Source organism: Palaemon carinicauda, chromosome 27 (assembly GCF_036898095.1).
Source record: "Palaemon carinicauda isolate YSFRI2023 chromosome 27, ASM3689809v2, whole genome shotgun sequence".
NCBI classification, from domain to species: Eukaryota; Metazoa; Arthropoda; class Malacostraca; order Decapoda; family Palaemonidae; genus Palaemon; species Palaemon carinicauda.
Window position 1 is genome coordinate 15,526,707 of NC_090751.1, and position 23,940 is coordinate 15,550,646.

The 23,940-nt window shown below is 44.3% G+C and overlaps 1 protein-coding gene across 7 annotated transcripts in view; it reads right to left on the bottom strand.

Annotated features, from left to right (window-relative positions):
• The window catches only part of LOC137620547 (mediator of RNA polymerase II transcription subunit 26-like), a 124,060-nt gene continuing 100,120 nt past the window's right edge, over positions 1 to 23,940 (bottom strand). For all 7 annotated transcript variants that reach the window (XM_068350782.1, XM_068350781.1, XM_068350778.1 and 4 more), the window contains 2 exons: positions 20,651 to 20,725; positions 1 to 4,778 (listed from right to left, as the gene is read on the bottom strand). In XM_068350782.1, coding sequence (XP_068206883.1) covers positions 3,210 to 4,778; positions 20,651 to 20,716 — 1,635 coding nt within the window. In that variant the 5' untranslated portion in view covers positions 20,717 to 20,725 and the 3' untranslated portion in view covers positions 1 to 3,209. The remainder of the gene's footprint in view (positions 4,779 to 20,650; positions 20,726 to 23,940) is intronic.

Sequence of the window (23,940 nt, forward strand, 5' to 3'; positions counted from 1 at the left end):
TTTGTTATCAATTTATTGGACTTCTTTTTTATTCTTATAGGAATGAATCCATATTATCCTTTCAACAAAACTATAAATTACAAAACATTGATAACATCTTAGTATTTCAACTGTGAGGCAATGGACAATTGCATTTTCTATTCTCTTCACTGGTATGCCAGTGGATACCCAAACAAAATAGGCAATTCTATGCAACAATAAACTAATATCCGGGAAAGCTTTTTGAATGCTTATTCTATTTCTTAATAAAGAATTTTCATAAAAATTCACAAAATATAACATAAGGGATGATACTTTTGCAATGAAGAAGACTGGTCAAAATCTTGCAGCCGAGACAATAAACTTATGGCCAAGAAATAATAAATTCAACAAATTGGAATAGACTCGATTACTTTGTCTAACTTTTACTTATTCTTAATTACAAAAGCTAATACCCATGACGACAATAAAGTCGGATTTCTCCTTTCCCTCAAAATATTATTTCCGTGATTAACAAAAAAATGTTTCCACAGGGAATAAATACAGGTGGAGATATTTGCTTATCATTAGCTTCCTATTGCAAACTGATCAATTTCCAACCAAAGCTGGATTTTACAGTTTTCCACTAAAAATGGCACTTCAAACATTGCTTCAATTTAAATTAATCAAAAACATTTTAAAATGGCATTTTCATAATAAACAAGAAAATTACTTCCTCATTTTTTTCTATGATAAAATACACTTCCATTTAGCACAGCTAAACTGTTGGCACTTACAACACAATCCTTGATCAAAGGACAAAACTTGAAAAATAAAGCTGTAGCTATGCAAGGAAAATTAATTTTACCTTTAATGCCATAACATGCCTAAATTTAACTGTTATCACAAATGATCAAAGATATCTGCATAAACTTTAAAATGTTGAAACGGTTTCTTCACAAAATATTCCATTCTGAAGCATGTATGCTTAGTGCTAATAACATAGCACTTTTAAATCATTTTCAACTGTTTCTTGTGAAGACTGAACACAAGATATGAAAAGCACAACTCCTCCTATTTGAGGTGGGAGAAAGGGAGGTCAGATTTACATTATGAAGTTGCATAGTCCAGGCCATATTTTGTATCTAGTGAAATGGTTGCCAGATATATATATATACAATATACAGTATATATAAATATATACACACATTACTACCTACAAAGTTAATGTGTCAGATCACACAGCAGAAAAACTAGGAATACTTTGAATATGCCACATACAGGATTGCGAATCTCCTCATTTCTTAATTGATGATCGAATGTCTCCTGTAAGCTGCAAAGGGAAGGCGTTTTCTAAAGTATATCAACATTGCTAAATACTCAGCAGCACAGCATGAGAGACTCCAACCAAATTTCTGACTTAACTTTCACTTTCTTAATATAACAAAGAACACATAACTGACCCTGTAAGAAATTTCAAACGATGATTTGCATAATTAATCTACGAGATAAAGCTGGATTATGTAAATATCTGGCCAAGTGCAAACTTACCAGGACATAAGACAAATTTATTCTTTTGAATCTCAATCTTCTTGATAGCATCCCTGTGGTCATTTGGTTAACATTAAAAAATCTGAAATGTGCTAAGGCAGCAGTTTATCCAGCAAACAATAAAAATCATTCAAACAAAGAAATGCTCTCTTACTTCACAGAAGAGGAATGCAACTTTGAGTCACGGGAAGATCCTTGTAAACAAAGGTTCATGTACAGATCATGTAAATTGAATCTTTGGCATGTGAAGATAATATATGTGAGCATCATTGACCTCTTGACTCCTGTAGCAAACTCTCCATTCAAGACAAGTACTTCCATCACAGACAAACGACAACCAGCCAGATGATGTGAAACTATTACAGCGTTGTGCCATCTCTACACAGTCATTCACACAATTATCAAAAAGTCAACAGAGCTTGCATCATGAAAGTTTTCTGAACATAACAACAAGCATTTAAAGTATAATCATTTTGAAAATAACACTGAATCTGTATAAATAAAAATCAAACCGTTATTACAACTTGATGATACAAGCAAATAAAGGGGGGGGGGGGGCAAAGGCTGGCCCAGTTGTCAAAAGAATTAAAGCATATTAATCATAATGCTCATTTGTGGGGTGGGTGTGAAACCTCGGTTCTAGCTTATGTAATTAGATAAATGGGAGCAAGAGATGGAAAAGTATCTGACCAGAATCCATTAGCCCCATTTCTCAAAAAATTTGGTTAATAGGAAAAACTGAATTAACCTTCTGTATACATTTAAGTCCACATAAATGACCAGTTTGCTATACAAGACTTAAAATTAACATAAAATTAATGTAGGATATATCACAGTATATAAAATGGGGACATTACAAATGGAGGAGAGATCTCTTGCAACATCACTTAACTAATTAGCAATGGGTACTTGGAAGCAAAGCCCACCATTACTCTTCCGAGTTGTTACTTGCCCCTAAGACAAACCAAAATCAGTCGTCTGTCCAACTGGCATTGCTTTTATAGACCAAGCTCCCATGTCAAAGCTCACACAAGGGTTCACATGACTATTATCCTTCCCCGCACTTGTCTATCTTGGATATCATACCGAATTTGCCCATTCTGCCCTATGTCTTATTCAGGTTCATACATACCAGCTATTAAACTTCACTGTCATAAAACTTTTTTATGTATACTATTCTCAGTTAGGATATGGAAACGTTACTCAAGGCAACCACAATGACTTCATAATATATTGATAGTTTCATTGGACTAAGCTTTTAGTTACAAGAGCGCATTTTTATGTACATTCTTCCCTATATTTCTGTTACGTGTACTGACTTGTTGCGTTACTCGATTTACACTTCTGCTGCAGCTAAAAACTTAGCCAAATAGTTTTAGGCACTGTATATACTTAAATCTAAGTCTTGTATATTTTTGAGGTTGTCTTCAAAAACAAAATGGCTAACATAAGCAACAGAAGCAAAGGTTATCAGTGTCAACAACTATAAATCCTGACAGTAATGCAGAATAGTACACAACTTGTCTGTAGTACATCATCCAATTATAACAAAAGGATAGAGCACGCATAAATTACCAGACCAACATTGGACTTTAAGGTGACTGTAGTAAGATAAACTTTAAGTGCGACAACCATGTTTTAAATAGATGGCCTTCTTGTAACACTAGACCACCATACACTATTTCACTGTATTGTGTGTTTCAAAAATCTGTTATCACATAAGGCAGCACTATTAAAGGGTCATCTTGGTAGCCTTTTTTGTTAATCACTTCATGCCACTCTCGAAATTTACCGTCCATGTCAAAATTACCATTTTGACACTCCAAATTCGTTGAGTGTAAGGTTTTAACTTCCTCTTCTGGCACTTTTCTAGATTGTCTCACTAGTTTTTCTACTTCCTCATCAAATGTTGTTTCCTCTGGTACATAAGTCTGCAATTCTCCCTCCTGTTCCTCTTGGTCATCCGAGTCATCCCATACAATACTGTTATGATCAATTGGAGGAAGGCGAGCAAGAATCTCCTCGGCACTTTCATCCTCCGTGATGCCGAGGAGATCCAGGTTACTAGATAATGTGACTACTGGTGGAAGGAGGTTGCCAGAGCCATGTGCTGGAGTTATGGGTCTACTGACTGTGTCCTGACCTTCTGTTTCTGTGGAGATTGAGCTTCCGTCCTCTTCTGATGGTGGGAATTCATCTGAAGGATCAATATTGGGGTCTGGTTGGGAACTAAGAAAACGCTGCATGTGATCCATTTTATTCCTCGTGACAACAGCATGGTCAGATGTTCTGCCTAATGTTGTTCCCGGACTAGGGATTTCTCTAATTTGTTGCTCTCCTAACTTAGAAGCTCTCTCAGCTAATTTACTATCACCTTTTCTCACAGCTAGTTCAGCAACAATTTGAGAAGTAGTCTTTACTTTTGAGGCCTTAGAAGCTGCATGCAAAGCAGCCATTTTTTGTCTGAGTGGATCTGAAGTGTTTGTAACTGGTGACTCTGCAGCTTTTTTCTTTGAAACACTATGTGCATTAGCTATTCTTCTATTTCTATTACCTTCACTGCCCACACTAGTTACTTTAGAAGTACAGTCATTACTTAAAACACTGGAAAAACTGTCTCTACTATCGTCATCAAAACCATTGGTTACACTGTTTTTAGGCCGCTTTGAATGTGGAATATCACTAATTTCGTCTTCATCTTTTCTCAGCCTCTTATTGGCAGCATTATTTTTGGATACATTTTCAATGCTTGGAGCATAAGATGAAGCATCAGCTCGGGATGCTTGCCTTGCACTGGGATTAATAGCTGGAGAGTGTGGTTGGGATCGTGAGCGTGTAGGAGTTGATATAGGAGGAGTAGTACCTGATGACGCAGCTACACTTGCAGCAGGAGATAGGCCAGGACTAAGAACACGACCCCTTAAGGCAGGAGAGACAGGCTTAAGTGGGCGGGACGGGTGGGCGGTGGTCAAGGTAGGTGAGGCAGTGCGAGTACGTTGTGCCAGGGTGGAGGGAGTTGTAGGGGCAGACATTCCTGGACTAGTGTTGCCACTGGACGGTAGGGATGATGGCGAAGTTGGGGGATGTCCATTGCCAGCTCCCCTTCCACCCGTCCCACCAGGTCCAGGTCCTGACCCAGCTGCCCCATTAACACCATCTGCAAGCACATCTTTTCTCCATTTCCGAACAAGATCCTTTGCTCTTCGATAAAGTTCCTGATGGCTAGTTTTGCGCCTGATGTCATTGATGTATTTCCCTAATCGGGTGGACTGAAAGAAAAACAAATGTAAATACAATGTGATTATGCATTCCAATTTGTTCAACACTGCTTTCTAATGGCAAGCAAAATTGTGAAAATACAATATAATTATATAAATAAAAGAAGTGCAGTAACTTGTTATTCCTGACTTTGATAAATATGGATCTGTTGGGGGTAAACCTAAAATTTTAAATGTATTAATATTCAAAACGCACCATTGAAGTGCTTTCTTTGGCCAACTGCTGTTGGTTTCAGCCCTTACTGCATCAAGGGGGCCGGCCGAAATACCAATATATGGGGAAGAAAAACACAGAATCCTGAAAAATTTCACTGAGCTTCGTATGGCAATGGAGAATGCGTATAAGAAATATTTTGTCAAAATTCCTCTTACTTTCATAGTTACAGGGTAATTAAAAGTAGTAAAATTAACTCAATAAACCATAAACATAGTTCCCTACAAGAAAATGCAGTATTTCTTCTGTTACTGTAAATTTTAATAATTATTACATTTTAATACAAAAGAAATTGTAAAATGGCATCTGTATAACTTCTATGAGTTGCAGACGTAAATTACACCCTTACCCTTCAGTCCTACCACAAACCTGAGAGTATAATGCCTGTGTTTGATCTCTGAAATTCACTAATTTTTGCGTTTGTTTTTCTCATTCTCGGCAATAATTTTATCATTTCAACGAGGAAAAGACAATTTCAACATCTTGCTAACATTTAGGAAGAAAATTTGCTCTACTAACAGTTCAAAAGAGGGTAATATCGCTAGTACAGAGAGAGTTGTTTGGATGGAAAAGCGAAGGGCTTGCCTGACACGAGCAATAGAAGCAAGATATTGTGCAAATAGGAACATAAAATTCATAATAATCAGGGTTTATTAATATTGTCTTTTTAAAAATACAAAGAAAAACTTTGAACACCCTCTGACATTCACTATTCTTACATTTGTTTTTCTTGTTTTCGGCAAAAATTTTATCATTTCAAAGAGGAAAAGACAACTTCAACAGTTGCTAACACAAGAAAAAAGAAAATTCGCCCTAATAAGAGTTTAGAAGAGGGTAATATCGGTAGTGCAAAGAGGGGGAGAGAAAGTGAGTGTTGTGGATAGAGGAGTGGCCGCCTTGCCTCACAGGAGTCAAAAGAAGCAAGATATTGAGCTAAAGGATCGTCATTTATGATTAAATTATGATAAATAACTGTTTTCTTTTATTATTACCCGAAAACGAACAAAAAATTCATAATAATCATGATTTATTAATATTGTCCTTGTAAAAATAAAATACTGTACAAAGAAAAACTGAACCCCCGTATCTCAAAACTATACTTATTGACCTTCAAATTCAATAAGCTCCCTTAGTTTTAGATATAGCATTGAAATTTGGTATAGAACTTAGAAATACATTAAACAACAATGAAATGAAGCCCTTTATTCCAATTTTTGTTTCATATTTTTTCTCCTGATTTTTAGGGTTTATTTTTCTACCATAATGAAAAAATTCATATCTGGAAAATTTTTTTTTTAGAAAAAAAAAAAAAAACCCATATTATTGGAGGACTACGTCAGGTAGTAATCCTAGGTCTTAGTAATAATTATCAAGGGTTGAGATAGAATTTGAAAAACTAATTTTTAGGATAAATCGCCCTAGCGCCGCAAAACCGAAGGTTAGAGGCAAAAATCCCATGCAGTATGGAGATGTTCTTAAGTCACCTTATTAAGTGGTATGAATGTCAAAGTCCTGTCATTAAAAACAACCGGCTCCCTTAAAGAACTTCTGTTATACTGTACAGTACAAAGAAGGAATGGAAGCACAATTATTTCAAGATAAAATAATAGTTACGTTTATAATAAATTTTATACTGACCGTTATTTAATAGTTTTTAGCTTGATGGAACTAGGATATTATAATTTATGAGGTGTCTGTAGTAACCAATGGGTGGGAGGGAAGACTTGCCCATCAGCCAATACACTGATTAGCCACTCTGACCTTCCCTTAGAGCTTATGGGGTGGTTGAGGCAAGCTTGTAGAATCAGGATTGTATGCATTGGTTGGGAGAAATACTAATTACTTATAAAATGACAAATTTGGAAGTAACTTTTATTTTTCCTAATGATACAACCCTGTAGCTATTTATAAGGGTACAGTATTACTTCCAGCGAAGATGAAAGGACGAGCCATTAAAATTTAGCGAGGGTTAAATACCCAACCCACTGGTTAGCGCACGGGTGTGTGTGTGTGAGGTGGTTTAAGGGATAGTTAGCTACCCCTCTCACACACACCTGTGACTGTGCCTCATCTTGGTCTAAAGTATGACTTCAAGGGGGAATGGGTTGGCGGGCAAATCTGTATAAATAGCTAAAGGTTTGTATCATTAAGAAAAATACAAATTACTTCCAAATTCGTCATTTGTTCCATTGGCTCACCCTTAAGAGGGTGGCTATCCCTGCCACTTTGGCTTTGCCCAGGGCATCCTTATGTGTAGGTTGGTACACAAATAAGGAAACCTTACCACCTCACTAAACATTGCTATGCATGGACTGCGGCCTACACAAGCTGCGTATTGAGATAATAGCAATGTGACTGTCAAGGTAGAGTACTAGTTATTCCGAATCTTGTAGGAAATAACAGAGACCCAGACATTCCCAATACTACCTCGCCAGGGTATGGGAATGTAACAGTATTGACACAAAACTAGGTTACACAAGGGAGCAATGGTAAGCTGTGCAGAGGACCCAGGATGCTGATTTCCCAAGATAGGGGAGGATGAAGAAAAGAAAAAAATTCCTTTTCATTCACTCAGACTAAAACAGAGAAACCAGTGCCATAAACCTTCTGCTACTTGTCCATTAAAGAGCCTGAGGTACTAAACCAGCTGTTGTGCAGCCACCACAGGATCTTTAGAGTATGTATCGAGTCTCCTGTGGGTTACGTCTTGCAGGTAATGGGCGGTGATGGTTATTTGACACTTGCACATGCCCGCTTGCAGAACCTGCGCCGCAGAGTAATTCCTGGGGCATAGCCATGGCCCTGACATTGTGCGCACTGGGTGATCCTCCTCTTATTTCCCCCAGTCCTGATGAAAAGAGAAGGCACTCGGGGATGAGGTGCTGCTCTCTTGTGGTGGAGCCTCAAACTCCTTACTGGGCATGGTAATATACTTTGAGGAATAACCTCAAGTGCAGGGTCTTCAACTAAAAGTTAGATGCGCTTAATGACGCACGCACGCACTTGAGGATGGGGGTCAACCTTATCAGAACGCTCTACAGAAGAGCGAGTGCATTCTGTGGTGTACGCATGTCTTCATATCCCCTTAAATTCTCTCTTTTCTCAGAAAGCCTCCAAAGATCCAGCCTCGAAAGGGGCGCAAGGACAGTTTGTATTCTCACTGACAGTGAGTGAAAAGACCAAGTTGTGTGGCTTTCACACCGAAAGCGACAACAGTCTAAGGAGATCCTTAAAAACTCTTTGAAGAGACAGTATAGTACCACCAAGTGATAAGCCTCTAGTGCCCTCCAGAGACAGGAAGATGCTGACAAAAGAAGTAGGGGGGGGCCACCCTACCCTTTAACTCGGCAGCATCAAACACGTCTTCCCACTGAAGAGGGAATATACAGCAACAAGAATGCTGTCAAACAGGAACAAGAAAGTGTATGTTAGTAGATTACACATAACAATCGATCAGCTAGAGTGATCGGGAAAACAGTAAAATATTTCTTTGTTAATATCCCTTGCAAATACGTAGGGGTGTTCCTCAATAATTGCCCACACCATGTTATAAATCTTAACAGCAAATACTGCTATTAAAGGAGGGTTTGTATTTGTATAAGGATAAAAAAAACACTGAAGATAATGAAATTCTCTGGAATTCCTATTCTATTTCTAAAGAAAAAAAATCTAGCTAACACAATACTTTACTTCAAAATGCCAAGTGACAAGGGGCAAACTGGGATGATTTTATTATGAAAAAAAAAACCTTCTTTATGTAAACGAGCAGAAAATGTATGCAATTCTTAGCTAGTTATAATGGTAAGTATGAATACTGTATTCATAGGTATATTTCTGTACAAATATTCCTTGGTAGTCAATTTCAAAATCCTTAAATAAACAAAGCACTGATTCAAGAAAACTGGAAAGCTGTTCAGGGAATAGTCCTATGCTTAATGATATCATACCCCTAAAACAACAGACTAACCTTGCAATTTACCAAATCTACCCTGTGTACAGTAACCCTTACCACATAAAATGTGAACAATTCATTGCCAAGGATATTGCAGCTATAACACAAGGATGTTTAAAATTTGTACAATATTCAATGTGAGGTTTATAATAAAATCTCAGTTTAATATACAATATTTTTGCTAATAAATAATTGTTTAGCCAAAATTTCATATTTGGTGAGAATTTTCCCCATTCATTTGTCACTTGTCAAGCATTTGAACATAAACCATGGGAAGGTCTGCAACTTAACCCCTCCAAAACTCACCAAATCGTGAAAATTTATCACAGAAATAAGCTGATGATGGTTCACACACAAAAACTTTGAGAAGTACTGTAGGTGAGCAATTAAAAAAAAAAGAACCTAAAGTAATAATAGCTACTAGCCTCTATGAAGTAATAAAAATTAAACAGTAAACAGAAGCCAATCCAGGGCCTTTCATTTGCCATAAATTGGTAAATGTCAGGAGATGGAAATTCACATATAGACAATCACTTCATGGATTGGTATACAAAATCAATATTAATTTACCCAATACACTAAAATTTCCATATACCATACTGTACAGTATGCACAAAGTGTAAAAATGCAAAATTGAACAATGAAATTATTGTGTTTCAATTACCCACATGAATGGCACATTGGATGTCATAATTATGGAGGAGAGACTTCAAGGGGAAGTGGGTTGGCGGGCAAATCAGCATAAATAGCTACAGGTTTGTATCGTTAGGAAAAATACAAGTTACGTACTTCCAAATTTGTCATTTGTTCCGTAACTGAAATATAATTCAACATTATTCATTGGGGTTGACTCGTCCATTAGGAGGGTGGACGTCACTGCCAATCTGGCTTTTTGGCTTTTACCCGGGAATTCCCCTTTGTGTGTCAGCACATATAGGTGGAAACCTACACCTCACTAAAACCTTGCTAAGCATGGTCTGCGGTCTACACAAGGTGTGTGTTTGGGATTCTAGCAATGTGGCTGTCAAGGTAAGAGTTCTTCCGAGTCATAGGAATCGTCCGAGGTCATCAATATCACCTCACCAAGGTATGGGGACGTAACAGTTTTAACACAATACCAGGTTACACAAGGGAACAAAGGTTTACCTGCAGTTGCATGAGGTCAGCAATCCAGAGGACCCTGAATGCTGATTCCCCCTACCAGAGAGGGAAGGATAAAGAAAAGAAAGATCCAGTCATTCTTATTCATTAACTCGGGCTAAAACAGGATAAACAAACCCATCAAACTCCTGCTACTTGTCCATCAAGGAGCTTAAGGTGTTAAACCAGTTGCTGTGCAGCCACCACAGAACTGATATAGAAGGTATAGTCTCCAGTGGGATAAGTCTTGCACGTAGTGGGCGGTGAAGGACATTTGTCGCTTCCACACGCCAGCCTGTAGAACCTGCTCCACAGAGTGGTTTCGTTTGAACGCCAGGGATGTAGCAATGCCCCAGATGTCATGAGCTCTGGGTCGAGGTGTCGAGGAAGGACCTGGATTCAGTGCGGGGTCAATGACCTTCCCTGTGCTGATGAAGTGTTGACACTTCGGCGAGCTCTCATAGTTTCCTTCAGAAAGGGCCTCCTGTTTCTCTTTGGCATAACAACCGTTGATCTGGATCATTGGTGAGGTTGTGAAGGACTTCCAGACTGAAGATTTCGGATTCCGGGATCTGAGCTGCCAGAAACTAGGTCGAGCATGACTTGAATTATAGACGTTAAGGGTTTCCTGACTCTTGGCAGAAGCCGACACGAGCAGGAGACCTCTAATCAAGGCCAGGACACCTCTGCTGCTTGGAGTCCTGGAATGAGGTCTCCTTTTGTGGAGGAAGTTCTCTCAGGAATTACGTCAGGAGCTGCAGAAGGCCCGGGAACCACTCTACATGATGCCATAGCGGAGCTATTAAGGTCATTGCCAGGTTGACCGATAGTCTGGTCTTGTTGAGCACCCTTCTCATCAGACCGAACAGTGGGAAGACGTAAACGTCAATGTTGATCCACCGTTGTTGGAAGGCATCTTGCCAGAGTGCCTTGGGGTCCAGGACTGGGGAACAGTACAGAGGAAGCTTGAAGTACAAGTCTGTCGCGAACAGGTCCACAAACGGGGAACCCTCCTAGCGGATCCAAAGACCACTCGGTACTCACTATCTGCAAAGCTCTGCTCAGACTGTCGGTGAGCACATTCCTCTTGCCCGGAATGAAGCGAGCCATTAGTGGAATCGAGTGGGCTTCGGTCCATCTCAGTATCTTTACTGCAAGATGGGATAGCTGTTGCGAAAAGGTACCTCCCTGCTTATAGATATAAGCCACTACCGTGGAGTTGTCGCTCACGACCACCACAGAGTGGGCCGCCAGGATCTGTTGGAATTGTTGAAGTGCCAGATATAACCTTTATTCTAGCAGATTATGTGTAGTCACTTTTCTGATTCTGACTAGAGGCCTGAGACCCTGTGGTTCAGAACGTGGGCCCGCCAATCGTTCTATTTGAAGAGTCCGAAAACAGCATCAAATCCGGGAGGAGGACGAGAAGATCCACTCCCTTTTGAAGGTTTCTCTCCGTCCCCCACCACAGAAGGTCCGTCCGTTCCGCAGGACCCATAGGAACCAGAATGTCTGGGGAATCGAGGCCTTGATTCCGCCGGGACTTGAGCCGCCATTGCAGGGATCTCATCCTGAGGCAGCCGTTTGGAACAAGATAGGCCAAGAAGGAAAGGTGTCCGAGAAGACGTAACCACGATTGGGCTGGTAGTTCTTCTCGTCTGAAGAACGGATCTGTGACCCTCCTCAGCCTTGCTATCCTGTTGTCTGACAAAAAGGCTTTGTGGAGATTGGTGTCCAATATCATGCCTAGATATACAGTCCTTGAGATGGAGGCAGAGAAGACTTCTCAGGATTTACCAGGATGCTGCTTCCCCAAGAGAGGGGAGAATGAAGGAAAAAGTAAGGGTCAGACATACTCTTTCATTCACGCAGACTAAGACCGGGTAACAACGCCCTCAACCTACTGCTACTTGTCCAAAAAGGAGCCTGAGGTTAGACCAGCTATTGTGCAGCCACCACAGGGCCGATAGAAAACGTATCGAGGGTCCTGTGGGTCACGTCTTGCAGGTAGTGGGCTGTGAAGGTCGTCTGACGCTTCCAGACCCCAGCTTGAAGTACCTGCGTCACAGAGAAGTTTCTCTTGAAGGCCGGGGATGTAGCAATACCCCTGACATCGTGTACCCGAGGGCGACGTAATGGAGGAGGGTCCGGATTCAAGGCATGGTGGATAACTCTTCGAATCCAAGCTGAGATGGTGTTCCTGGTGACCCTCCTCTTAGTCCTGCCTGTGCTCACAAACAAAGCTCGCACTTGAGGACGGACTGCAGCTGTTCTCTTCAAGTAGTGCCTCAGACACCTCACTGGACATAGTAGCAGCTGGTCTGGGTCGCTTGTTACAGAACGGAGACTCGCGATCCTGAAACCGAAGCGAGGCTACGGCCTTGTGATTGATTGATTTAAAGTTTTCAGGCATCCTGACATCTGAGGTCATTGACGCCGATGGCCTTGTGAGGGACGCCGCAGTGGGGTTGTCTGAGAAGCTCGTGTCGTGGAGGAAGTTTCCTTGGGAGCTCCGTCAGGAGCTGCAGAAGGTCTGGGAACCATTCCGCGTGATGCCATAGCGGAGCTACCAGAGTCATCGAACAGTTGACCGATAGTCTGGTCCTGCTGAGCACCCTTCTCATCAGACAGAACGGTGGGAAGGCGTACACGTCGATGTTGTCCCACCGTTGCTGGAAAGCATCTTGCCAGAGTGCCTTGGGGTCCAGGAATGGGGAACAGTACAGCGGAAGCTTGAAGTTCAATGCTGTCGCAAACAAGTCCACAGTCGGGGAACCCCACAAAGTCATGACACTGTTGGCAATCTGAGGATCCAAAGACCACTTGGTACTCACTATCTGCGAGGCCCTGCTCAGACTGTCGGCGAGCACATTCCTCTTGCCAGGAATGAAGCGAGCTGATAGTGTTATCGAGTGGATTTCGGTTCATCTCAGTCTCTACTGCAAGATGGGACAGCTGCTGCGAAAAAGTGCCTCCCTGCTTGTTGATATAAGCCACTACCGTGGTGTTGTCGCTCATCACCACCACGGAGTGACCCGCCAGGGACCGTTGGAACTGCTGAAGAGCCAGAAAGACGGCCTTCAATTCTAGCAAGTTGATGTGTAGGCACTTTTCTGATTCTGACCAAAGGCCTGAGACCCTCTGTTTCAGAACGTGCGCTCTCCACCCTTCTTTTGACGTGTCCGAAAACAGAGTCAATTCCGGGGGGAGGATGAGAAGACTCACTCCCTTCCGCAGGTTCTCGTCGACCAGCCACCATCGCAAGTCCGTCTGTTCCAGAGACCCCATTGGGATCAGAATGTCCGGAGAATCGGATCCTTGATTCCACCGGGACTTGAGCCGCCATTGAAGGGATCTCAACCTGAGGTGGCTGTTTGGAACCAGACGAGCCAGGGAGGATAGGTGACCTAAGAGACGCAACCACGACTGGGCGGGGAGCTCTTCTCGCCTGAGGAAGGGTTCCGCCACCCTCCTCAGCCTTGCTTATCCGGTCGTCTGATGGAAAGGCTTTGTGGAGATTAGTGTCTATTAGCATGCCTAGATAAACCAGTCGTTGGGACGGCTGCAGAGAGGACTTCTCGAGGTTTACCACGATCCCCAGATCCTGAAGCCTGTCTTGGTGCCGAAAAAGGGTCGACTCCGAGTCTGCTAGGATCAGCCAATCGTCCAGATAACGAAGGAGACGAATGCCGTTCCTGTGCGCCCAAGATGAAATCAGGGTGAACACTCTGGTGAACACCTGAGGAGCTGTGGAGAGACCGAAACACAGCACCTTGAACTGGTAGATCTTGTCGTCTAGGCAGAACCTCAGGTACTTCCTGGAAGACGGATGGATTGGGATCTGGAAGTACGCGTCCTTTAGATCCAGTGTGCACATGAAGTCTTGTGGTCTCACCGCAAGTCTGACCGTGTCTGCTGTCTCCATGCTGAACCGGGTTTGCTTGACAAACCCGTTCAGAGCCGAGAGGTCGATGACCGGCCTCCAGCCTCCAGACGCCTTCTTTACAAGAAAGAGTCGAATGAAGAAGCCTGGGGAGCCGTCGACGACCTCCTGGAGAGCACCCTTCTCGAGCATGGTCTCGACTTCGGCCCGAAGGGCCAGCCCCTTTGCCGATCCCGTGGCATAGGAGCTCAACGACACTGGATTCGCTGTCAGGGGAGGTTGAGATGTTGTGAACGGGACGCGATAGCCTTGGCCGATCACTGAGACCGTCCAAGCATCGGCCCCGTGTTGCTGCCACCTGCGGACACAACGCTGAAGGCATCCCCCCATAGGTTGACACGCAGGGGGACTGCCACCCCTAGGAGTCTTGCTCCCCTGGAGGACTTACCGCCCCTCTTGACCTTGGCTGGACAGGGCTGGGGCTTAGACACCACCTTCTTAACTGCCGGTGCCTGCTTTGGAGCCTTACGAGGCTGCTGCTGCTGTTGCGGCGGAGCTGGAGGCTTCTAGGGCCGAGCTGTAAGGGCCCTATGGAGGAGGGAGTCCGTGCTGGATTTCCTCCACCTCTCAGCCGTTTGCTCCATGTCCTGAAGCTCAAACAGGTTTTCCCCCAGAAGGGAAGCATGTCGGAGCCTACACACATCCACGGCGGGGACCTTCGGATGGAATCTCTCGGCCACAGCATCCTGCCGCTTCAACACCGAGTTGGCCCACAGGGTGGTAACCTGGTGCGCCAAAAACTCGATGGAGCTGGTGCCCGAGAGTAAGAAGGTCTCCAGGGCCTTCCTATTGCTCTCCTTGGTCAAGTCCTCTGAGCGCAATAGGATGCCCAGAGTTCCTAGTCAAAAGTCCAGCCACGAAGTGGCCTGCATGGTACACTTAGCGACCTTTTCATAACTAAGGATCTCTGCAGCCGAGAACGACACCTGCCGGGCAGAGAGCTTCTCAAGGGGAACTCCCTTCGCCAGCTCCTCCACGGACTGATGGAGAGGAAGAGCGAGGCTGGACTCACCCAAGATCTCGAAATACCTCCTCTGCTGAAGACGAGGAGGAGGGATGAGCTTGTTCCCGGCAGAGGAACGACTGGAGGAGGCAAGAATCACGAGCCGAGCGTTGGCCCTAGCTCTGGCACTCTTCAGACCCAGAGACCAGGGCAGAGCCGCACTGGACTTAGGGGCCTTCCGAACGTCAAACACTTCGTCCAAGATAGTGTCTTTGCCTTCATGGGGGCAATCACGGGGTCCATAAGCCCGTTAAGTTGCCTTATCAGGCTCAAGACCTGCCAGAAGGCATGTTCGGATTCCTGCTGATCTCCCCCTTGCGGGCTGGCAGCTAAGTCTCCTGTCACAGGAATCTCTTCCTGGGGTGAAGCGTGGACGTTCCCCCGGGGGAGCCGCAAGTTCCTGGCGAATCCTCGAAGATGATTTCGGGACGGTCTTGGAGTCCTTGGATTCCCTCCTGGGAGGAATACAGGATCCCACAACAAAGAGATTCGAGGAGCCCCTTCCTCACAAGACAACTCTCCTCCATGAAGCGAAGTCTCCCCCCTTGGTGCCGAGGGGAAGACTACCGCTGTGGAAAAAATTAATAATAGTTGGGAAAAATACAAACCATTTCCACATATAACAAGCTTGGGTTATATATGTTTTAAAGTAACTCTCATTATCAATTCCCTTTTGTCATAATGTCTGATATTCTGTCCCAGTATTGTACTATAACATTTTACTCACTGTAAAGATTTAAATTTTTCTTAAACAGGTTTAAATGTTTTGCAAGCATAATGTATATGCTTAAGGGGTATGTATATATTTTTGTTTGGTCCTACCAACTGTCTTAACAACATTTGTTTTTGCAGCACGCCCTACTCTCTGTAGGATTTGAATGTGTAACCAGAGTTTGAGTAAATAGAAGTACTGTACTTTACAAGAATAGGTTCCTTCATCAAGAAAAGAAAAAAGAACAGATACGGCAGACATTTATGTTGACAAAAGTTCCCAATTGTAAGGGAAATTTACTCGAGACCACTGTATGTACAGTATATAGGAACAGAGTATCTGTCTAGTACTGCTCATAACAATTATGAATGTGGTGGATGGCCTGTTACCAGTGTGTAGTGGTGTGTGTGTCTGCTCTGTATTCATTTTTCACTGCCTGTGAACTGTAAGTACCATCATGTGTTTGACTGAATAACACCACAACCAATGTATTATAAGGCCATTGGCGATTGCTCGTGTTGTTGACATTGTTATTGTGGGCCTGCAGAGACCTGCACGGCATCGTATGCGGCCTTACCGTTTAGAATTTGATAATTTTAAGTGACTTTGCAGTTTAGTGGTGAACTGGATATTGAAGGGACAGTAGTGATTCAGAGGAAAGTATTGTAGTTCAGTAGTCACACAGATTTATATATTTCTTATGGGTGGTTGGTTTGAGATGGCTTAGTAAACGTGAGTGACCAGTATGTGAATAATTTTTTTATTCTTTTTCAAAATTTGTTTATCTGGTTATCCTGTGGCTGAAGCTTGATGTAAAGGGATGCTAATTTTGCCTTTAATTTTCTATTTGGATTGATGGGTCACTGTAATTGTAATCCTAACAGTTTTGGTTAAATAAATTTTTTTTTTCTTGTTTTTTATAATACAGCATCTCATTCCAGTTCCTTAAACCACTGAGTTCCCCTACTCAGCCACTGTTTTTTTTAATCTTTCAAATAACTTATAATAATCCCTTTCACCTAATGTTCTTATACTTATGATCAGCAAGCTGGAGAAGCAAAGGTTTAAGTCAGGATCTAGCTGGGTCCCCTTGCCCATTATAAATCAAGGGGTGGTGCCCAGTGCTTTGAACTGTTACTTAGGTTTTTGGGTATTCCACCGTTGTATGTTTGTTGTGTAGTGAACGTCGGGTTGTGGTCGGCATTCGGATACTAGGCAGTTTGGGTGCTACCTTTGGCCACAGTCCGCAAACCACTACACCGCTTCACTGGACTCACCCGAGGACGGAAAAGCCTCGTCCACGGGAGAAGGAGAAAGCACTCGAGCAGGAGAAGGGGGCTTCGCAACAGACCTCTTGGGAACCAACTTCGGCCTTGGGGAAGTCACCACGAAGTCCACTCCTCTCTTTCTCTTCAGCGTAGGAGAGACAGCCGTTGGTTTGTTGCCCTGATTGGCGAGTGCTGGTTTCATAACCCTCATTAAGGCCCGCATCAGAGGACCAAACCAAGTTTATTGCTCCAAGGACACAGAGTCCGAAATCCTCGCTGGAGGGAAAGGGATCGGGCGATCCTTTGGAGTGGACACCACAGTACCTGCCTGAAAAGAAGGGGGGAAGAATGATGCACTAACCTCTCCGCATTGTCTTCCTTGTCCTGCACTACAGTCCTACGTTTGGATGGAGGCGATCCCGAGCGCTGTCTAAGAACACGCGTTCCAGCTGTTACCACTGGCTGCGAAATTCGTCGCGAACGGTCGCGCAGGCGTACAGGTGAACGAGCGCGTGTCTGAGTCGGCGAACGAATGTGTTGGCGCGATGGCGAGGGAACACGTTGCCGCGTGGGCGAGGAAGATCGCAGGCGATCGGTGGTGAGCTGGTGAGCGCTGACGCGCAGGTGGGCGATGGCGCGTTGGCGAGCGATAGCGCGCAGGTGAATGATCACGCGATGGTGAGCTAGTAGATGGCGAACCATGACCTTTCAGAACCTCTGGTCGACGAAGCGTTGGAGAACGCGTGCGCGCAGGCGGTCCGGAGATCGCCGATAAACAGGTGATTGTTGACGCGTAGGAGAACGCTGATGAACAGGCGATACTAGAATAGTCTGTGAACGCTGGCGAGCAGGAGGGCGACGCGTGAGATCCTGTGAAGGAACAGGTGCCGCGGCGCATTCACGAACAGGAACAGGAAGATCGTAGGCGCGTGGGCGAACATGTGCTTTTAAAACATGCGCTGGAGAACGCGGACGCTGTTGCGTAGACACAGGATGAGAGAGCTCAGGAGACTGATGGCGCGCCGGGTGTCCAACAGGGACTGCAGGATGGTCAGAGACCACAGGAGAGCGCTGGCGAGCAGGAGGGCGATGCTCCTCAAAAGAGCGCTGACGCTCAGAAGAGCGCCGACGAGCAGGAGAGCGTCTGTGCGCTAACACTGCAGAAGGGCGAGCAGAAGAATGCTAGCGCACTAAGCGCTCTTCAGGAACCACAGGATGTAGGATGTCCTCAGAAGAGCGCTGACAAGGAGGGCAAACATCAGGAGAGCTCCGGCGAACAGGTGAGCGCCGACGAGCAGGAGAGCGCTGACGATCAGGAGAGCGCTGACGAGTAGGAGAGCGCTGACGAGCAGGAGAGCGCTGACGAGCAGGAGAGCGACTGTGTGCTAGCACTGCACGTGAAAGGGAAGAATCACTTTGCCCCGAAGGAACGTTGCCCGTTGGGTGACAAGTTCCCCAGAAGGTGAAGATCTAGCAGGAGTTGGAGAACGGTCTGCAGAGAGGTCCTAAGGAGCAGGAGCTGTAGGCTGAGTACGACAAGGAGAGTCCCCTTCGGAGGAAGAAGATCCAAAAAGGCGCCTCTTAACCCCCTTATAAGGGGAAGGGAGGCCGTTGCGACGCAGCGGACAGTGAGCCTTACGGCGGAGGCGGCCACGGGGAAGATCATCAGTCCTCCGAAGGGGAGTCTCAGTCAAGGCACTTCCCTTAGAGGGAAGCTGAACAGCAGAAGAGCCCGTAGGACTCACTTCCCCCTTCGAAGGATGTACGGAAGGGGGAGGAGAGCCGTCAGCACCATCATCCTCAACTGCACCTGCAGAGGATTGCCCCGCCCCGTCGGAGGCCTCTGCCACCACAACGTCGACAATAGACAGACGGTCTACCTCTACTACCGCCGGCGACTGCTTAACGGCGGCCCCAACGAGACATGGTCAATCAAGGCGACCCTGGAGGGCAAGCAAGCCCTTAATCCCCAGGGAAGCCCAAACCTGTAAGAGATCATCATTAGACAATGAGTTATCAATAACCTCCCCCGGAGGAGGGGGAACCGCCCCGCTATGGGAGGAGACGCCCTCTCCTCCCACCCAAGGTCGGGAAACAGAACTAGGGCCTGCACTACCACTTGGCCGACTCTCCTTAGGAGCCGGACGAAGGGGAGCTTCGGAGGAGGTTTGGGCGGCGAAAGAAGAGTCCCGAGAACCTTCCTCCTTCAAGGCAACCCCCAAAGGAGAACGGTCTCTCTTGGACTTCTTCTTACGCCGGCGGCCAAACCTCTCTCACTGGGAGGCAGACCACTCCCTACACGTTTTCCTGGTTACACCGTCGGCCCCGACACTGAGGGCAAAGGGTGTTAGGATCCGTATCCAAGGCCGACATAAAGGTCCCACAAGGGCGGCCGGCAACACCAGGGCACGTACGCATAGTAAAGATAGTAATAATCGGTAGTCAACTTCAAACAAACACACAATCTGTAGTAAAGAAAAAGCAGAAAAAAAGATTAAAGGCTGTCAACGAGGACGATGAACAGACACGTCTGTTCACCGCCGAGCCAAAAGTGAAGTGAAGCAAGCTACCCTTCCCCTACCCCCCGCTAACTAGCGCGGGGGTAATTAACCCTCGTTAAAACTATTGGCTTGTCATTTCAGCTGCGCTAAAAAGTAAACCCAATGTAAATAGCGTGGTTTGTATTTCGGTTACGGAACAACTACATATTTCCACAACAACCATTACAAAGGTGACAACCACAACCATTACAAAACTCAAAGTATGTTCATTTTGTTAAAAATGGATAGCAAAACTTTTTCAATTTGTAGGCGAAAAGAGAAGACTTTCAAAGCAACTTTGAAACCTCATGTCAACAGAAAAGTTAAAAACTACATCTCGAAAGACTATATAACAGATTTCACTAATCTAATATCAAAAATTCTCCTGGACTAGAATGCAATAGATAGAAAGGGGTCCTTTGCAAATTTATAAAACCTTAAGCTGCAAATAATTCTTATTTCTATTTTAAGTTAGCCTAGCTTCATAATAATATGCTCTAATTTTTCACAGCTGTACCAGATTATACAGCATTTCACACTACAGTTGATTTTTCACTATGCTCTAATTTTTCACAGCTGTTTCAGATTATACAGTATTTTAGACTACACATACTATTTTTCACAAGTTCATCTGGTTCAAATAAACTGCTTCATCGAGGCTGAGGTGATAAAAAATCTAAAAATATACCCAGTGCTGTAAATGTTACCTAAAATTTGCATTGTCTGAATCCTGCTTGGTGTAACATTACAGAATTAGGATTTCAATCCTCTCAACTTGAAATCATCATCCCACTACATTTCTCTAAATATGGAACTGTCCAATTGATAGCTTTACAAGGAATAATTTCTGGACGTCACAACAACCTCCTCTACAGTTCAAATTTCACATTTCCTGAAATTACATATCTACAATAAATAGAACTTTTCAAGTTGTTCTATCTAATTTAAATAAAAAGTATGAACACTTTGCTTCCTATATAAATCTTTTCTTTCAATACTGTATTACAGTATCTAATATTTGGACAAACATAAACTTAACTGAAATGGTAACAGCTTGAAAAACAACAGAACATATTCACAAGTCCTCTTACCTCCAACACCTCCCTTGTGATTGGTATCTTCTCCAACTTACTGATAAGTTCCAAGCAGGCTGCCATATCTGTGACCTACAAGAAAATAAACTCTTTCAATAATGATCCAAAATAACAAATTTTCTTTTAATATCAACTTTAGAAGTACTGTCAATTATATTTTTCATAACGATACAAACTTGCAGCTATTCATAGGGGTGTTACTTTTGAAGAAGCTGAAAGACGAGCCATTTAACTTTTTGCGAAGGTTAACTACCTACACGCAAGTTAGCGGGGGTAGTAACTACCCCTCTCACTTACATACCTGGCCTATGAACCTTACAGTAATTTGGTTGGAGGTAGGACTTCAAGTGGGACTGGGCCAATTTGTATGAATAGATACAGGTTTGAATAGTTAGGAAAAATACAAATTACTTCCAAATTTGTCATTTATTCCTCAACTAAAATACAAACCGACGCTATTTGTGGTGGCCGACTCGCTCATTAGGAGAGTGGAAGTCCCTGCAAATCTGGCTTTGGCCTGGGAATTACCGTGTGTGTGTGCACATGGTAGGTGGAAATCCTATACCTCGCTAACACCTTGAGATACTACCGCTAGAGAGTTATGGGGTCCATTGACTGGCCAGACAGTACTGCATTGGATCCTTCTCTCTGGTTACGGTTCTTTCCCTTTGCCTACACATACAACAAATAGTCTGCCCTATTCTTTACAGATTCTCCTCTGTCCTTATTCACCTGACCACACTGAGATTGCCAAACAATTCTTCTTCACCCAAGGGGTTAACTACTGCACTGCAATTGTCCAGTGGCTACTCTCCTCCTGGTAAGGGTAGAAGAGACTCTTTAGCTATGGTAAGCAGCTCTTCTAGAAGGACACTCCAAAATCAAACCATTGTTCTCTAGTCTTGGGTAGTGCCACAGCCTCTGTACCATGGTCTTCCACTGTCTTGGGTTAGAGTTCTCTTGCTTGAGGGTACACTCGGGCTCACTATTCTATCTCGTTTCTCTTCCTCTTTTGTTAAAATTTTCATAGCTTATATAGAAAATATTTATCTAAATGTCATTGTTCTTAAAATATATCATTTTTTCTTGTTTCCTTTCCTCACTTTGCTATTTTCCCTGTTGGGGCCCCTGGGCTTATAGCATCTTGCTTTTCCAACTATGATTGTAGCTTAGCAAGTAATTATAATAATAATAATTATAATGGTCTGCTGCCTACACAAGCTGTGTGTTTGTGATACTGGCAATGTGACTGTCAAGGTTAGTTCTTCCGAGTCATAGGAATCGCCCGGTCACCAAGACTTAACCAATACCCCCTTCGATAGGGTATGGGGACATAACAGTATTGACACAATACTAGGATAGGCAAGGGAACAAAGGTTTATCTACAGTTAGTTAAGGTCTGGTTTGCAGGGGACCCTGAATGTTGATTTCCCCAAAGAGGGGAGGATAAGAGAAGAAAGAGCCAGTCATTCTTATTCATTCACTCAAATTAAAACAGAGTAACCAATGCCTCAACCTCCTACAACTTGTCCATCAAGGAGCTTGAGGTGTTAAACCAGTTGTTGTGCAGCCACCACAGGACTGATAGAGAACCTATTGAGTCTCCTCGACCTGCCATGTGGGCTGTCCTCAAAAGATATGGCTGCCCACCCGATTTTGTCAAACTGGTGCGTGCCCTCCATGACGGAATGGTTGGGAGAGTCTGCCACCAGAACTCTCTTTCAGACCCATTCCCCATCAACGGCGGCCTGAAGCAGGGCCAAGACCACCTTGTGTGCAGTGCGAGAACTGCAGTATGCTGACGACAATGCGACCCCGGGTCAGACGGCAGAGGACCTGCAGTCGTTAGCTGATGCATACAACTCTGCCTACGAACGTTTTGGGATGCAAGTCAACTCAGACAAAACCAAGACCCTTGTCCAACATCCACCAGGACTGATGCTCCCCAACTTCAATACCACAGTGAATGACCAACCGTTAGAACAGGTGGACAAGTTCTCCTACCTAGGGATCATCCTAACATCAACTCCCACAAGCAAAAAGGACGTGGAGAACAGGATCAGGGCAGCCCACTCCGCCTTTGGCCGACTCAACTGCCGCGTATTTAACAACCACGCACTGACAATGACCACCAAAATAATGGTGTTCAAGGCAGTAGTCCTCTCCACGCTCCTGTATGCATGTGAAACATGGACGCTATATAAAAACGATATTAAAAACCTAGAACGCTTCAAACAAATGAAACTGAGGCAGATCTTGAAAATCCCCTGGTAGAGCCACAACACCAACATTGAAGTCTTAGAACGTGCCTCGCTGACCAGCGTGGAGGCCACCATCATCCACCTCCGCTGGATAGGACACGTGCATAGGATGGATCCATCTAGGCTCCCAACGAAAATATTCTACGGAGAACTGACCCAGGGCACCAGACCACGAGGAGCCCCGAAAATGCGCTATAAAGATCAACTAAAGCGCACCTTGGCTCCAACTGACATCGATCCTACCTCATGGGAAGAAACAGCCAGGGACAGGAAAACCTGGAGGAGTACAGTACACCATGGCACCATGGACTTCGAGGAGAGGAGGAGACAAAATGAGGAGGCTAGGAGGAGAAGAAGGAGAGAGCGATTAGAACAGCCCCGCCCACCACCTACCCTCCCTTGTGAACACTGTCCGCGACTCTTCCACCACAGACTAGGACTTAACAGCCACATCAGGCATAAGCACCCACCCCACAGATAGGAGGCTGATGGCTAACGACAGAACCCAATACTCGGACACGAGTGGGCGCCGACGACGATAGTGGGCAGTGAAGGTTTTTTAACGCTTCCACACGCAGTGCTCGTAGAACCTGCGCCACAGAGTAGTTTCATCTGAACACCAGTGACGTGGCAATGCCCCTGATGATGTGTCAGAGGATGTGGATTCAGTGCGAAGCCAATGACCTCTCAAATCCAGGCAGAGATGGTGTTCTTCACTATCCTCCTCTTGACATTCCCCGTGCTGATCAATATTGACACTCAGGACGATCTCTTGTAGTTTCCTTGAGGAATAGCCTCCAGTTCCTCTTAGGCATAACCTTTGATCTGGATCATTGGTGATGCTAAGAGGGACTTCCAGACTGAAGGGTTCAGATTCTGGGATATGCGCTGCCAGAAACAAGCTCGAGCATTACTTGGCCCTTCGTCATGAATGAGACACGAAACTGTATGAGGGGGAGATGGTGAGGTGGAAGAAAAGTTAATTCCTTATGGTCTGAAGGCAAAGATGAAGGACTATCGGTGGCC